Here is an 18,396-nt window from a genome sequence, read left to right on the forward strand (position 1 = left end):
TGGTAGTTTATGTTCTCATTTTCTTCTCCCTGTGACCAATTCCACATTAAAGTGTCTGCACTTTACATTGATCTAGATAAAAAAAAAAAAAGGAAAGCATCACAAGACTGTTCTGCATGTGACATCTACTACTGGTGACGTAACATGATTTTAGGCTGTAGGTATAAATGATTTTTCTTCAGTCAGACACTACAATTTGAAATCTTTTACTGATTAACAACATTTCTTTATTACTAAATTCTACACTTTATTGTTTAAGATATTGAAATTAGCTATCTTAGAATCAGATGGTAGTCTGTTCAAAAAATCATCCCTATTGAATGTGGACTGCAGTTTATTACCTGTGATTCTGTTTTAAGTTTTCCCTTCCTCATTTGCTGTAGTGATGTACATTGCATTATGTTCTGAATTTAGTTTCACAAACATAATTGCCTGCAGGATGTACAGAGAGCAGAGATGGATCGGCTGTCCATATTTACCTCCAGAAGGCACAAGACCGTGCTGTCGTGCACTCACACCGCCGTATCATCATCATCATCATCATCATCATCAAAGGCACAACTCCCAATTCAGAAACATGTGAAAATAAATAACAGCATTTCTATCTTCTGAAACAAAGAGTTCCTTTTTTAGCAGAGAAAAGAGAAAATATTTAACATGTTCTATCTCTCCTCATTACATCTAATGTGGTCAAAAAAAAGTTTTCCATTACCCACATGACTTTTATAGGTCTTTTTTAGCTCTTCCCCCCACCCTCTCCCCATTAATCTCTTTAAGAGTGCTCTTTTGACCCCAGAAAATGGATACATACAGTCACCTGTATATTGAGTGGAGGTTAAGGTAAACCTGCATTCTAAGTATAGTTCAGTAGAGCGTACAATATCTCAGTTGTGGATGGGGTAAACCAGCTTTTGGCAACTGTTCAGTCTATTGACGTGCCTCATAAAATCATTTTGACTTTGGATTGTACACACTTTGTCACTTTATAGCATCTTGATAAGTTTGCTGCCATATAAGTGTACTACAGTGAAGATACTGGAAAATTCAACTGATATTATGACACGCTAAACATTGAAGATATGCCTCTTTCTTTGTCCACAGTCAACAACATTAACTGGTGATCGCTATCGACAACTTATGGCTCATAAGTACCATGAAGGGAATGCAACAGAACTACACACTGCCATGGGAGGGGTCTGTTGATATATATAGTATACAACCACCTACACACGATCAATTTGGCCCAAAGGCACACATTACAAACAGCAGTACAAGCCCCTCAGCACCAGGGTATGCAGATAAGATAGGCAAGATAACACTAGGGATGGAACCTGGATCAATGGAGTCGAATCCTCTTCACCAAAAAGTGCAGGATTTGCATGATGCCTGATGATTGTCATAAAAGTGTATGGGAAGCATCTAGGTATCAATGCACAGCCCAAGCATGCAGTCCCAGTGTCAGGAGGCAGGAGAGTCAGGCAGTATCACGTACAGATGTCTGGAGTGTCTCTTCAGCTATCAATAATTTGAATGCTTTGCAGTTTCGGAACAGGATCTTCCAACTTACTGTCAGCCCTACAGTCAACATTCTAGTGATGGGTTCATTTTTCAAGACAGTAATAAATGATTGTGCCAGACACGCCTTGTGAACACTTGCATCCTGGAGCCATGAGTCAACTAAATGACTAAATGAAATTGCCTCCAGGATCTGGTAACATGAACCAACTGAGCATGCGAGCATGCTTGAGACAAGTTGAAGCTTTCAGTATGTTGTTGCAGGAACCTTCGTCACACACTTGATGATTTGTGAAGGGCTACAGTTGAATAGTGGGGCAGGCTTGAACGTCAACCAACATCGAATAGTGGGGCAGGCTTGAACATCAACCAACATCTTGACAACCTTCTGGACAGAGTGCCAAGAAGGATCCAATCGTGTTATAGTGATCGGGATGGGACAACACAATATTGGACTTTCCTAGCAGCATATTTCAATTTCACGTGTGCACATAGATTTGCACTTTCAAACCGACTGCCTTAATTTTGGTTTTTGGGTATGTCATGCTACTTTTATTAATGTTTCATAAGGCTTATCCCTTCATTATCTTACCCTTTCAAATCTTAAGACCTCACATGTTCACAAACACAGGTGGTGCAAAATGTTATTTGAGCAGTTTGTATCCGATCAAATAAACTGTGTTTCTGGGTCTGAATTTTATTTTTTTCTTTGCTAATAATGGCTGAGGGCCAATGATTTTAGTGTTATATATGTCTAATGATACTGCCATAATCTTACAAAAGTTTAGTGTTGTCTCTTTACTTGCCTTGTCTTCTAAGATTCTACTTTTTTTTACCATACACTCTGTTAAATTTCTCATTTTTGTTTTCAGTAAGGATGAAACAAGTATAAACGAGGAAAAAAGTAGAGCTCCAAATATCTCTGTAGAACTGGTGCCTGTAAACAACAGTGTAGTGCAATGAATTTTTTAGCCATAGTTTAATGTCTTTCCCATGATGAACTCTTCGCTCAGATAGTTAACTAATTATAACACTTTAGACTCATATAAGGGAGGAGTCATATTAGTTCTGAATGGAGTCACAGTTGTTTATATTCCCCTTCATTTCATGCAAATATTGTGATTACTCTATAGCAAAAGAGAAGGAAAATTGGTAGTAAAATTAAGACTTCTGGCATGACCAGTTGACTGTAATCCCAGAACTTCACTGAGCAATATTGAAAATATGAATATTCAGAAGACATTTAAAAAATATTCTTGTAATTTTCTCATTAAAGATGACATTCTTCTACTTTATCATCAACTATAGCCATTCTTTGGGTGAACATATGTTTGCTACTCATATTTTCTTCTTCCTGTAGAGCACTAAAATTTTCTTTTTTATATCTGTCTAATAAGTTTCACTGACTACTTTCCAAACACAATAAGGATATCATTAATATTTGAAAAACATCAAGGGTGTTTTTTGGTCCATAAACATAACTTATGAAACACATTTTTTGAAACAACTGGCAGTTTTATTTATATTATTTTGTGAAATAGTATTTGCAGATCCCAAAAAAATGTCACTTCAGCACACCCTAATCAATAATAATTTGTTGCAGGTGCAATTCCAGTTCACACTTTTGACAGATACTCTGTACTCTCCACTCCCTGCTGACCTGTTACCAGCTGTTGATGATGATGATGACGATGAGCGTCCTTACCCACGAACCATTGTTGCTGTTGAAGTGCAGGATACCAAGAATGGTGCAACACATTACTGGACACTGGAGAAGCTGAGGTAAATTTGTACTGTTGGTCCACTGTTCTTTGTTGCATCAAGTTTCTGTATATCAGTGCCAAATTTAGCACAAGATAAAACAATAACCCAGCTGTTGAGTGAATAATAACTGCACAAAAATGAACTTCAATGTGAATCTTTGTTACCATATTATGTTTCGTAATGAAAGGCAGATGGACAAGTTAAGAACTGGAAAGTAAATGAAAGGCTCATTCAGTCAGAACACATCGCAACCAAAAAAATAAAAATGTTACTAAGGTAACTTATGAAACATGTATGTATCTATAAGTACTGAATATTGCTTCCATCACAATATACCATGTTGATGTTTCAATGACTTGTTTGTGCTAGCACTTCCAACAGTGCTGCATGTTGAGCGCACTGCAAAAAAGTAATCCTTTTTTCATAGTTTATGAAACAAGTGTAGAAAACACTTCCACTTACCAAGTGTTAGTATGATAAAGAGAGAGAGAGAGAGAGACAAAAGCTACCTTTCAAAACCAAAGGTTCTTTCATCAAGGAAGAGCAAAAACACTTGCAAAAGTTCCACTTGTATGATGGTTTGGGTGCTCATGCCCTGGTATTCACAGAAAATAATGGTAACTTTTAAGATCTGTGAAACCATTTTAGTTCACAGTGTTCATTCAGTTGCTCAAGCATTACTCCCAGCAGCAGATTTCAACTTTCAAGGTAATGATACATTCAAATCACATGGCTAGAAGTGTAAAAGTTTTGTTTGAGAAGTGTAAGGATTAAATAACATGTTTTCCCTGGTACATGGTATGCAGGTGGAATGCACTAACAAGAGGGGCACAAAGAAGAGAAAAGAAAAAGCAGAGAAAGAGAATGTACAAATGGTGAAAGTAGAAACTCAGCCTGATAAACTGCAACAAAGGAGAACAAGCACTGGATTACAGAATGAAAGGGAAGCATTGTTAATCAGATGCTTTTATCATGGAAGATAAATCCAATGGAAAATGGATACTCATAAATTAAAGAGAGGAATTCAACTGAATGCTCTTCATGCTATTGTGTCTAGCGCAAACAGTAGATATTGGGGTGCTGTTTTTTTGTTCTTCTGGTATTACCTGTCGTATTGTATAGATTTTCATTTCTTCCATGTCTTATTTGTTGTGACTGTGTTCTGATTTTGTATATTATGTATGAAATTCATGTTGACATTTTTTAATATAAAATCAATGTAATTCCTTTAAAATGATTTCAGATCCAAAAAATGATAGAATCATTTAATTGCATGAGGGAATTAACAATGGAAAATAATGTTGTAAGATAATAGTGATCTAATTGTTAGAGGCAGAAATTGATTGATTCTGTAGTCAAATATTATTGTGGCAGAAATTACAAGTGAGGTGATTTTTTGGCTTTTAAAAGGAAAAGTAACTTCCAAGGCAAAAGATACTGCATTGTTGATCATCATTTAAAGCATGCATTTAATTTTATGTGTTACTTCTGTCTGCAGTACAGGTGTTCTTCTATTCAGTGTGCATTTGACACTTTTTGTGATTAACAGCATCATTTCCTGTATTGTAGACATCGCTTGGAACTCATGCGTCATATTTACAATGAAGATATTAGCCCGGAGACACCGGATGTGAAGGATGACTTTTTCCAGTGTCTCACTGTGTGTCCTAATCAGAAGTTCTCACTTGCAAATCTTTTGCCTTCGAGGTTGGTGTACTCCTTTACAGCATAAATGTACCTGTGAGCTGATCTGAATGTGCTCTTCGCCCACCGACCCTGAGCTCCTGGCATGGCATTTTGTGTGCACTGAAGCTGGTGTTTTATATTTGGATATGCACATACATGCTTTCCTTCTGTAAAATATGTTCTTCTCCTCCTCCTTCTTTACTTCTTCTTCTTCATCTTACCTGTTACTTAGTTCTGCCTCATCCAAGGACAACATTAGACAGAGCTTTTTGTGAATTTTCACTGGTGTAAATCACTGCTTTTGTCTTCATCATATTTAATGTTTGCTGAACATTTTTATTGTGTTAATATTTAAAGTCTTCTTCTCAAAATCTCAGTGTGTTTGCTGTGAAGAACATTTGCTTGTGTTTTTTCCTAAACTGAACAATGAAATGTTTGCAAATAAAGAATCCACACTGTTCAGATAGGCAATGGGCGTTGTGAGTTTGCATGCTTTGATGCCCTGACTAGCATGAACTTGCAGTAAATAAATGCTTTTATGAATCACCAAGCATATTTGTAAGATAAATTCTTTATTTATCAACGTTTCTGACAAAATTTTGTGTAAGTTTATCATCTAATAAACTTTAAGGGTCATTTCTATATAAAGATCTATGAAAATAAGTTTCTATATAGAAAATTTATTACTAATATTTCAGATGTGTGCCACAAGCAACACAGAAAAATGGTCTAAAGGGGACATGGGGCCAGGTTAATTTTTTGGATTATTTGGTTGCTATTTAAAGCATTCAGTAGATATTCCTACAGCTGCAGCTGAGCTCATGTTCTTACGTAGTCTGTGTAACAAGCAAGTCAGTATGGGAAGTACTGACAAAATGTAAATAAATTTAGCTAACAAAAGAGAAAGAAATTCATAAATGCAGAATGAAATAAAAGAGTGGTTGTCTCTGCACAGCAAATTATTCTATCAAATAGAAGACAGTAACACAAGGTGTCTCTCAAGGTTCTATCTTAGAACCTATATTGTTTCAGTTCTACATAATGATCTGTCAATCAGTATAACTGCCACATCAGTTTTATTTGCAGATGACACATCTGTATTAATAGAGGATTGTGAGCCAGAAACTATCCCTGTGTGCATCATCAATACAATAGGTCATTTACAAACATGGCTTCATCTCAGTGGATTAACCCTGAACGTCCCAAAAACCCATGTGATCCAGCTTAAATCAAAACAGTCAACACACCAGGAAATTAAAATAAACCACAAAAATCAAAATCTAGAAGAAGTGGATTCTGTGAATTTTTTAGCATTAAATCTAGACAAGAATTTAAATTGGAGCAAACGTGTGGGGTACCTAGTAAACAAATTATATAGCTTTGCATTTGCAGTGAAAATATTGGTAAATGCCACTGACATAGACACAAGGAAAATTGCATACCATTGCTATTTCCAGCCAGTTATAAGGTATGGTATTGTTTTTTGGTGAAATTCAAGCAACTTAATGTACATACTGAATTTACGGAAAAGAAAAATTAGATGCTTGTTGTGCGTCCAAGAAAATCATGTTGCTCATTCTTTAAAAATCTGAAATTGTTAACAGTACCCTCCCTATATATCTATTAAATTATCAATTGTTTGCATACCAATTTAGAATTATACAAGGAGAACTGCTTGTTCACACTTATAATACAAGAAATTTAAAAAAAAAAGAAAAATGTCCTCCCTGTTCATTATTTAAACTTGCTCAGACTCCCAGTACATGAGAATGAAAATTTATAACAAATTAAAAGCCAAGAAATTTTGGGTATGAACTAAGATTCACTGAAAAGAAAGCTGCATGTTCTGCTTCAGTGATGCTACTAATCAGCTGAAGATTTCAGGAATTATGAACTGAATATTTGAGCACCCTGGATTTTCCATTGTTTGATTTGAGCAGGATGTAGTTTATAAATTGTCCTATTATGTGAATATGTAAAAGGTATCTTTTCACAAAAAGTTTCATTAATGTTTAAATATAACTCCAGCTTATTAACTGTAGCTTTACAACAACTCACAATATAGCGGAGATGCTGAGTTGCAGATGGGCACAACTAAAAGACTGTCAGAGAGTGAGCTTTCGGACAACAAGGCCTTAGTTGCAAACAGACAAAAAACACACACACTTCACACGCGCACATGCAATTGATACAATTCACACACACAACCACAGTCTCTGGCTGTAGGGGCCAGACTGTGAGCAGCAGTGCATGGTGGGGGAAGCAACTGGGTGGTGGGGGTAAGGAGGAGGCTGGGGCAGGGAGGGGGGAGGGATAGCAGGGTAGGAGTGGGGGACAGGAAAGTGCTAATTGTGGAAGCTTACAGAGACAAGGTGGAGAGAGGTTAGGGCAGTTAGGTGCAGTCGGAACATTACACAGAGGGCGGAGGGGTGGGGGGAGCAGAAGAGGAGAGAAGTAAAAAGATTGAGGATGCTTTTGTGTTGGTGGAATAGAGGGCTACGTAGTGCCAGAATGGGAAAAGGAAGGGGGCTGGATAGATAAGGACAAGACTAACTAAGATTGAGACCAGGAGGTTTACGGGAATGTAGGATATATTGCAGGGAGAGTTTCCAAGTGTGCAGTTGAGAAATGCTGATGTTGGTAGGGAGAATCTAGATGGCACAGGCTGTGAAGCTGTCATTGAAATGAAGAACAATGTGTTGGGGAGCGTGCTCAGCAATGGGGTGGTCCAGCTGTTTCTTGGCCACAGTATGACGGTGGCCATTCATGCAGACAGACAGCTTATTGGTTGTCATGCCCACAGGGGGCAGAACAAAGCACAGTGGTTGCATCTTAGCTTGTAGGTCACATATCTGGTTTCACAGGTAGCCCTGCGTTTTATGGGATAGGTTATGCTTGTGACTGGACTAGAGTAGGTGGTGGTGGGAGGATGTGTGAGACAGGTCTTGCATCTAGGTCTACTACAGGAATACGAGCCATGAAGCAAGGGGTTGGGAGCAGAGGTTGTGTAGGGATGGACAAGGATATTGTATAGATTCAGTGGGCGGCAGAATACCACTGTGGGAGGGGTGGGAAAGATCGTGGGTTGGATGTTCCTCATTTTAGGGCATAGCGAGAGGTAGTCGAAACTCTGGCGTAGAATATAATTCAGTTGTTCCAGTCCTGGGTGGTACTGAGTCAGAAGAGGAATGCTCCTCTGTTGCTGAACAGTGAGACTTCAGGAAGTGGTGGGTGACTGGAGAGATACGGCATGGGAGATCTGTTTTTGTACAAAACTGGGTCTCACTGAGGCCTTCACAGACCATAATCACCCTCCCCACTGCTCATTGAACTTACACATCCTCATCCATCCATACACAACCCTTGCTCTCAATCCCTTGCCTGATGGCTCATATCTCTATAATAGACCTAGATGCAAGACCTGTCCCATACATCCTTCCACCACCACAGACTCCAGTCTGGTCACAAACATCACCTATCCCATCAAAGGCAGGGATACCTGTGAAAACAGTCATGTGATCTACGAGCTGAGCTGCAACCACTCCGCCCATTCTGTATGGGCATGACAGCCAACAAACTGTCTGTTCACATGAATGGCCTCCGATGTACTGTGGCCAAGAAACAGCTGGACCTCCCCACTGCTGAGCACGCTGCCCAACACAATGTTCATTTCAATGACAGGTTCACAGCCTGTGCCACTTGGATTCTCCCCACCAAAATCAGCTTTTCTGAACTGCCCAAGTGGGAACTCACCCTGCAATATAGTCTACATTCCCGTTAACCTCCTGGTCTCAATCTTTGTTAGTTTTGCCCTTATCCATCCAGCCCCTTTCCTGTTCCCATTCCAGCACTAGACAATCGTCTATTCCACTAACACCCACAGTCTTTTTACTTCTCTCCTTTCCTGCTGCCCCCCATTCCTCCCTTCCACCCTCAGTCTAACCCCCCAAATGTCCCTAATTGCCCTACCCTCTCTTCACCTTATCCCTGTAGGCTCCCACAAGCAGTGCTTTACCATCTGCCACCCATACCCTGCTATCCCTCCCCCTCCCCGCCCCAGCCTCCTCCTCATCCACACCACCTGGTTGCTTCTCCCACCATGCACTTCTGCTCGCAGTCTGGTCCCTACAGTCAGAGACTGTGGTGTGTGTGTGTGTGTGTGTGTGTGTGTGTGTGTGTGTGTGTGTGTGTGTGTGTGTGTGTGTGTTTTTGTCTACTTGCAATGAAGGCCTTGTTGGCCAAAAGCTCACTTTCTGACAGTCTTTTAGTGGTGCCATCTGTGACGCAGCATCGGCCACTGTATGTTGAATAGCAACTATCCTTTTCATAATATTGTTACATTCCATCCTGGATTTTCCATTTTAACTGTAGCTTTGTATCAGTGAAATTGTATTAACCATATTTTGATGTATCTCCTATACTGCAATTAAATGATTAGCATATGTATCTTATGAGTTGAATAAATCCAAATTCACTATCCAGAGGAGTGTGTTCTGAAATGAACCAGATCTAATCTTATAATACACTCCTGGAAATTGAAATAAGAACACCGTGAATTCATTGTCCCAGGAAGGGGAAACTTTATTGACACATTCCTGGGGTCAGATACATCACATGATCACACTGACAGAACCACAGGCACATAGACACAGGCAACAGAGCATGCACAATGTCGGCACTAGTACAGTGTATATCCACCTTTTGCAGCAATGCAGGCTGCTATTCTCCCATGGAGACGATCGTAGAGATGCTGGATGTAGTCCTGTGGAACGGCTTGCCATGCCATTTCCACCTGGCGCCTCAGTTGGACCAGCGTTCGTGCTGGACGTGCAGACCGCGTGAGACGACGCTTCATCCAGTCCCAAACATGCTCAATGGGGGACAGATCCGGAGATCTTGCTGGCCAGGGTAGTTGACTTACACCTTCTAGAGCACGTTGGGTGGCACGGGATACATGCGGACGTGCATTGTCCTGTTGGAACAGCAAGTTCCCTTGCCGGTCTAGGAATGGTAGAACGATGGGTTCGATGACGGTTTGGATGTACCGTGCACTATTCAGTGTCCCCTCGACGATCACCAGTGGTGTACGGTCAGTGTAGGAGATCGCTCCCCACACCATGATGCCGGGTGTTGGCCCTGTGTGCCTCGGTCGTATGCAGTCCTGATTGTGGCGCTCACCTGCACGGCGCCAAACACGCATACGACCATCATTGGCACCAAGGCAGAAGCGACTCTCATCGCTGAAGACGACACGTCTCCATTCGTCCCTCCATTCACGCCTGTCGCGACACCACTGGAGGCGGGCTGCACGATGTTGGGGCGTGAGCGGAAGACGGCCTAACAGTGTGCAGGACCGTAGCCCAGCTTCATGGAGACGGTTGCGAATGGTCCTCGCCGATACCCCAGGAGCAACAGTGTCCCTAATTTGCTGGGAAGTGGCGGTGCGGTCCCCTACGGCACTGCGTAGGATCCTACGGTCTTGGCGTGCATCCGTGCGTCGCTGCGGTCCGGTCCCAGGTCGACGGGCACGTGCACCTTCCGCCGACCACTGGCGACAACATTGATGTACTGTGGAGACCTCACGCCCCACGTGTTGAGCAATTCGGCGGTACGTCCACCCGGCCTGCCGCATGCCCACTATACGCCCTCGCTCAAAGTCCGTCAGCTGCACATACGGTTCACGTCCATGCTGTCGCGGCATGCTACCAGTGTTAAAGACTGCGATGGAGCTCCGTATGCCACGGCAAACTGGCTGACACTGACGGCGGCGGTGCACAAATGCTGCGCAGCTAGCGCCATTCGACGGCCAACACCGCGGTTCCTGGTGTGTCCGCTGTGCCGTGCGTGTGATCATCGCTTGTACAGCCCTCTCGCAGTGTCCGGAGCAAGTATGGTGGGTCTGACACACCGGTGTCAATGTGTTCTTTTTTCCATTTCCAGGAGTGTATATGCATTAGTGCCTCTGTACAGGTGAGAGAATCAGGAGGGAAGTGCTTGCAGATATAGACTTGTGAAGACTGATCAGATGGTTGGGTATTTCATATGGAGGCAAGGTGGAGGTTCAGGTTTTGATACATTTTAATCTGATGTAAAAATTTAAAATTATAAACAAAAGTTCAGTTGACATTTTACAAGAAGAGCAAGGGAAAAAATTAATTCAAAGATACTGTAGATGATAGTTTAAATGTTATTCTAGTTTTCCTTAATGCAAGAAAGTGTCTGATGAAAAGAGAAGAAAAAATTGTAGTATCTACAACTAAAGCACATTGTACCAACAAAAGAAAACCTATTTAACATGGAGTTTCTGAAATCAATTATAGCCAACCCAGTTGGTGGAAGGGTTGCTACAATGACAGGATGGCAGGCAGTGGAGGGTTGAGGTGGAATAGCAGGCTGGTGGAGGGCCAGAAAGATGTGGGTGTCACTATTTTATTAGCATGGGGTAGTAACCATTCCACGGAAAGATGGTCAGGTGGCCCGTGAGATGTCATCTACTGTCCAGTCAGCTGGCTGCAACATGTGCACATCCAGCTTTGGTGACGCCCGTTCTCAGCAACTGGCACATGACCCCATTGTGTGAGTCATGCCACAAACACCTGGTGTCAGTGGCGCATGAAGACAGTAGGCAACCTTGCTTCGGTAGCCAGCTCTGTGGTGGACGACTACATCCCGGCGGCTGTTGGTGCATAGTGTGAAGGCCTGCCCACCGCAGTGGCAGAAGACATCCACCATGCCTGGGATGATACTCACTGCCCCACAGGAGTCTTGCTGCTGCTGGAGTGAGCCCAGAAAGCCCACTGTGCTGTGGCACTGAGTCCAGAGACCTAGCTTAGTGCTGGAAGCTGGTACTGCTATAGAGACTCAAACTCATGACTGCTGCTGGTGGCTCAATGTCGTCCCCTCTACTATCGTAGCCCCCATCCCTGGTAAAACTGCTAGGTTGTGGATAATGAAACTGCTGCATAAATAACAGCTGTTTGTACAAGACAGCAGAACACCTGTAACACCATTGTGCCACTTTTTGTCACATTCTCAGAAATAGTGTACTGAATCCTGCTGCTGGAGAAATCCTGTTGCCTGTACTGCAAGAACTGTCCATTACTACTGATATGACAGGTTTCACCAAGCAATCCTGGCCCATTACACAATAATTCAGTAGCTAGGTTACTATAGCCGAAATGACAACAGTGTGTGCTCACTGGCTACAAGCAGCTGCTGCAATATTCTCACAGATTTGCCCATACAATGGTTGCAGCATTACACTACCCCTCTCGACAGAAAGACCTGGCTTGTTGGGTTTCACTTAAGACTGACCTACAACAGCATATCACATGTACAGCACAAGTTTCTGTTGTGAGTATCTAGTGACCCAACCCACAGGTTCGAAGACAGCATTTGACCTTACAAACCTTATTTGCTAGATTTCCTCTTACACGTCTCAGTTGCTTATTCCTACCCCACTGAACAGACCATTTGTTCCTTTGGAATGCACGTCACATCGTGCCTTTATACTTCTACATCCTGCCAGTCCTGTGCCCTTCACAATTCTCTTTGCAAACATACCTAACTCATTCTGTGGCCTCCTACCTCTTAAACCCTAGGAAATACATTTATCATCAATAGTGACTCTTCATTATTCCACATTCACTCACTTTTGTGCTGTGAGGATCCATTCGACCAGAACCTGTACTACTGATGCATCAGGTTGATGGATGGCACCCTGCCTTGGACAGATGTAGGCTATGGACAGCAGGGTTGGATCCACTGTGGCATTAGGTACTGCAATGCTCAAGATCGTGGTACTCGTCATTGTCCTTCCCTAAATTGCTCAACATACTGCATCAACTGTTTGCCTGAAATCCACCCTTCTGGACAACTATTAATTGTTTCAGGGGATGGATCAGGTCCAGTTTCATTGTGTTGATCAGGATGGTCATATTCTGCTATGGGAGAACCTCTTAGAAAACTGTGACTGTGTTACTTTCAGCTGGCTAACTGTCAAAACCATGGCTGATGGATGGAAGGTTGGCCGTGTTGTGTCACATGCTGTCCCATTAATCAACAACCCACTTCCCCTCAGATCCATCCAGCTTGCTTCTATGAGCCTTCCACACTTGTAATAACTCACCACCAGTACCACATTATCACATACAGAATAAATCCATTGTTGCCCCACTTGCTGAAAATAAGGTTTAGGTTCCACACTGTCCCTTGAACAACACTGTCCTTCCATTCTGCCCATGAATAGCTGCACAGTGTATGCATTTGTGCCAGTTTGAATCAATTGAGCTGGACACTTTCTCCCTCCAACAATGTTGCAGTTCCTCCTCCGTCATCACCACATGTCTGTCCCCCTCATGAGAGATCCACTGAATTCGCATTCAGGAGGACAACAGTTCAAACCCATGTCCATCCATCCAGATTTAGGTTTTCCGTGATTTCCCTAAATCGCTCCAGGCAAATGCCGGGATGGTTCCCTTGAAATGGCATGGCCAATTTCCTTCCCCATCCTTGACACAATCTGGGCTTGTGCTCTGCCTCTAATGACCTCGATGTCGACAGCACGTTATACCCAGTCTCAACAACACACCTCATGTCTCACTTTTATGAACTTCCTTATGCCTACCTGTTGAAGCCCATTTCCATGCCTTAAAAACTAAACTTGATATGGTGGCTGATAACTACCATGTTGGCAGTAAGAACTCCTTCCTCCATGTGCTGATTCCATAGCAGCCTCACTCCTTTCTGGGCAAAGACATTCAGCACTGGCATGACTAGCAACCTCCCCACCCTCGCCCCTGATGTATAGCAACCCGAGGACAGGGGCTACCACAATCCTCCCTGCTCCTCAGGAGACTGCTGCCACCCATGAGCACCTACATACAAAGAAAATCAGAAGAACCCTTTGTCTGTCACAAAAATTCATTCGTCAACTCTTAGTATTTTATAACCTGACACCTCACACATAATACCTTAAATATTCATCAGTAACACTGTAAAAATACCTCTGTCAATTCCTTGACCTTAGTGCATATGGTGCCTTTCATGCAGGTCCATCCACCTTCTTACGTCTATCCCTTTTTGCATCTTTCTCAGGCTCTGTCTTACTACCCTTCATATTGCATCCAAAGCACCACAGAATGATCACAGGCACCCAACATGTACTATTCTTGGCCAAGTCAGCAATTGCAGCCTAATGTTGACTGGTGACATAGTCTCAACCACGTCGTGAAGTCTTCAGTACCTCTTTACGAATTTCTTAGTCTTACCCTTCAGCATGTAAGGACCAAACAAAATTACCCACTGCCCTACTTTGTAATGTGGTAAGCTGCTTGTGTGACTGTAACTACTTGGTAATTTGGCATAGCATTCATCTCCACATACTGAGAAAAGTGATGTATTATTGTCAACACAAAACAGTTTCCTGCTGGTATCCGGTTAAACACTCCTAACACATCCACATCAATCATTTCAAAGAGCTTTGATGCTTCTGGCAGTCTCTGTAATGGTATTCACTGATGGCCGAAGTATGCATGCTACATACACTGCACACAATTCCTCATGTACTGATCCACATCTCCCTTCCTTTCCTTCCATCAATATCTGTCAGCCAGTCTTTGGTTTGTTGCTCAGCACTGTCCATGGCCAGACAACACATGATCATGTGCCCTTCTCTGGACTTTCTCATTCAACATCGCTGGTGATACTACACACGACCCTAACCTAATTACCTACGACAACAGACCATCACACATGCTGAACTGCAGCTGAATTTTGTGCAGTTTTCAGTCCCTATCAGCATTCTGGGCTGCTTGTCTTTCAGCAGTGCCTTGATAAAGTACCTGTAGTATTGCTACTTTTCTGTTCGCAGCATCTACATTTCCATGGGTTTTTCTGGCTTGTGCATCACTTCATAGCCAAACCCACTGATTCTTAACAACGTCAATCTTGGTAGTCTGATGGACAGGTCTTTCTACTCTAATTACTATTTCAGAGTGGCATGGTTGGTCACTACTTTAAATTTTTCTTATAATGGTAACATAAAAAATACGTGACTCCATATATGAGGCTAAACATCTCTTTCTTGGTGGCTGAATAGTTTTCCTCTGATCTATTATCTCAGTGCTGAAAGCCACATGATTTTCCTTACCATTGACCTCTTGATTTGGGACACACAGCAAAGCATGCATCACAAGATAGTATAAACTCTATCTGAAAATCTGGAAAAATCAATACTGGACTTGACATTTAAACTTTTTTCAACTCTTCAAACGCACTCTGACACTTCTTTGTCCCCAAAAATTTTGCACCTTTTTTCAACAGCTGTGTGAGTGGTCGTATTATATTGGGGAACCTCCTTACAAATTTCCTATATTATTTTATGTGCTGACAGTCCTTTCAGACACGTCTGAAAGAAGAGACACCATTTTGATCCAGCAGCTATTATGATTTAAGATGTAAATGAATTACAGATATTGCCTGTGAGTGGGCATTGATTCAAATCAATGAGGAAAGTTGAAAAGTTGTGCCAGACCAGGATTTGAACGTGGATCTTCTGCTTACTAGGCAGATACTTTGACAACTATGCCATTTGGACACAGTGGTCATTGCAACTGCACTGACTACCCAAGCATGCCTCCCATCAGACCCAAATTTTCAATTTATCCACACACAAATAATGTAATGCCCCTTCCCCATTATCCTTGTTACTCTCAACATCTTGCCGATTCCCTCAAGAGTTCAAGCCTGGTGTGCATATGCACTGAAGAGAGCATTGGCCATCTCACTTTAATTGTGTATCTGTGGTGTCACTGGTAAGCCTCTTAGGATTGCTCTTTGCATGGCTTCCTGCACAAAATATTATTTACTTTATCATCCTCCCCCAACTCAACACAAAACGGTTTCCTGATGGTATTGACACACAAATAATGTAATGCCCCTTGCCCATTATCCTTGTTACTCGCAGCATTTTGCTGATTCCCACAAGATTTCAAGCCTGGTGTGCATATGCACTGAAGAGAGCATTGGCCATCTCGCTTTAATTATGAATACGTGGTGTCAGTGGTAAGAGTCTCAGGAGTGCCCTTTGCGTGGCTTCCTGCCAAAATATTATTTGCTTCATCAGTCTCCCCCAACTCATATTGGGTCAGAAAAATCCTATATGGCTTCCCCATGCCTTTTCATAACAATAAACAATTGTTTGTGAAAAAACCTTGCATGTCCTGCTTCTTGTACCTCTGCAGGAGCCCCCACTTCAAGTGCTTGAATGTCTCCACGTTCCTCAATGTTTTTGTTCAAATTTACCACCATAACTGACTAACCGACCAACCATCCATACCCACCAATCTTGTGGGGTCCTCCACAAATCATCCCATATCCTCAGATTACCTTCAAAGAAAGGGAATAATTAGACTAGTGGCAGTTGGATCTACCTCATGATCTGGTGTCTGGTGCAATTCTGTTTGTTCATCCTTAACTGCAATTTGCCCCAACAAATGCACTGCCTCTGGCTCCAAAACACCCCACATTTCTGACTCTTCCATTGCAACACCATTACCCCTCATTAACACACAATACACAGTATAAATATGCAACAACTCAAAAACAGAAAAAATAAGCAACAAATTACATTTTATCCCACTTTATCGACTGTCTAGATTTCCTAAGTTGCCTCCCAATATGCTTGTAGTGATGGCAAATAAAACACGTTACAGTTACTGACTCAGCCCACAGTGCCCAAGCAGATTACTCCGAGAATATCTAACAGGCTCCGTGCTCCTAGTAGCTACCCCTAAATTCCGACAGATCAGTCGGTTCTTCTCCCCTAAACAAAGTAAGCCTCAAGCCTTGGTAACAACCCTTCGTAGATCCCACGCCTGTCGTACACAGCAAAAACAATTAACAGTTCTCTCACAAACTACACTGTGTTGATTGACACAGCAGGTTATGGTCAGGATATCATGCTGCACGGATGACGAACCATCTGCTACGCGCTGAAGACAGTGCCATCACTTCTGCTGCCAAATACAGCCAACACCATCATTGGAGGGGTAGCTGTGATGTTAGGATAGTAGGGAGCAGAAGATTAAGGAGGGCTAGAGGGCCGTTGGAGGCTCAGAAAGATGTGACTGTCAAGTTTATGAGTCCATCCTGGATTTTCCATTGTTTGACTATGAAAATTAATACTTCATTGTTTGCTCGTACATTAGTGCTGCATCGGTATTGACTAGTGACCGTGCCCCCACTTCATGCGTGCATCCAGCTTTTGCTGACACCTGTGCTCAACACCTGGCATGGAGCCCCTCTGTGTGAGCTGTGCTGCAGACACCTGGCATGAGCAGTGCACAAAGATGGTTGACAATCTTGGTGTTGTAGCCATCTCTATGGTGGATGACTCCATTATGGCAGCCTTTGCTATGTAGCATGGAGGTGTGTCTACCACAGTGGCAGAAGATGGCTGTTGCAGTGGGGATGTGACCTGCTGCTGATGGAGTGAGCCTGGAGGTCCACTGCACTGTGGCACTAAGTTTGGAGGCCGGATGTAGTGCTGAAAGCTGGTACTGTGCCAGAGACTTGTGACTGCTGCTGGTGGCTCCATGTGGTCCTCTCACCTGGCATAGCCTCCACATTCTGGTAGATCCGCTGGGTTGCAAATGAAACTGCTACAAAAATGACAGCTATTTATACAAGATAGCAGTGCACGTGTTATGCCAATGCACTACTTCTAGTCATTTTCCCGGAAAAACACTGGTGGAGGAATTCCTTTGCCTGTACTGCAAGAGCTGCACATTACCACTGCACTGGCAAGTTTCATGAAGCAAGCTTGGCTCATATTGCAATAATTCAACAGCTTGGTCACTATAATCGAAATCGTAACACCCTACGCCCACCGGTTAGAAGTGGCTGCTGCAATACTCCTCCATATATTCTCACAGATATGCCAATATAATGGTAGCTGCACTACACAGCAAGTGAAAATGCTCTACTTATGATATGGTGTTATATTATGGAACAACTCTGTGCACTCATTGAGAATATTCTTAGCCCGCTGTCAGTTTGTGAACTTCGCGTAGATTGCTGTTCAGGTATCTCAGAATTCTAACTGTACTCCCTCTGTACATATATTCCATCGTGGGATTTGTCATTGACAGTACTGATTCATTTGGAAGCAACTGCAACATTTGTTTTGTGAATACTGGATGAAACAGCATTATACACTTGGCTAACACTTCTTTAAGTATTCTACAGAAAAGTGCACACTACACAGCAGGTTTTATTTTCAATAGGCTTGCAGCAAAACTGAAAAAGTCAAGTGGTGAACCACAAGTATTAAAATTCAAATTGAAAGTTTTCCGCTGGTACACTCCTTCTATTCTGCATGTGAATTCCTCACAATAGTTCATAATTTTTCTCTGTAATGTGTTATTTATT

General features: G+C 42.4%; 1 protein-coding gene across 1 annotated transcript in view; it reads left to right on the top strand.

Annotated features, from left to right (window-relative positions):
* Positions 1-18,396, top strand: part of LOC126236107 (kinesin-like protein unc-104) — a 387,080-nt gene that overhangs the window by 257,624 nt on the left and 111,060 nt on the right. The window contains exons 17-18 of the mRNA XM_049945175.1: positions 3,119-3,297; positions 4,849-4,986. Coding sequence (XP_049801132.1) covers positions 3,119-3,297; positions 4,849-4,986 — 317 coding nt within the window. The remainder of the gene's footprint in view (positions 1-3,118; positions 3,298-4,848; positions 4,987-18,396) is intronic.

The sequence above is a fragment of the Schistocerca nitens genome, chromosome 2 (genome assembly GCF_023898315.1).
Source record: "Schistocerca nitens isolate TAMUIC-IGC-003100 chromosome 2, iqSchNite1.1, whole genome shotgun sequence".
NCBI classification, from domain to species: domain Eukaryota; kingdom Metazoa; phylum Arthropoda; class Insecta; order Orthoptera; family Acrididae; genus Schistocerca; species Schistocerca nitens.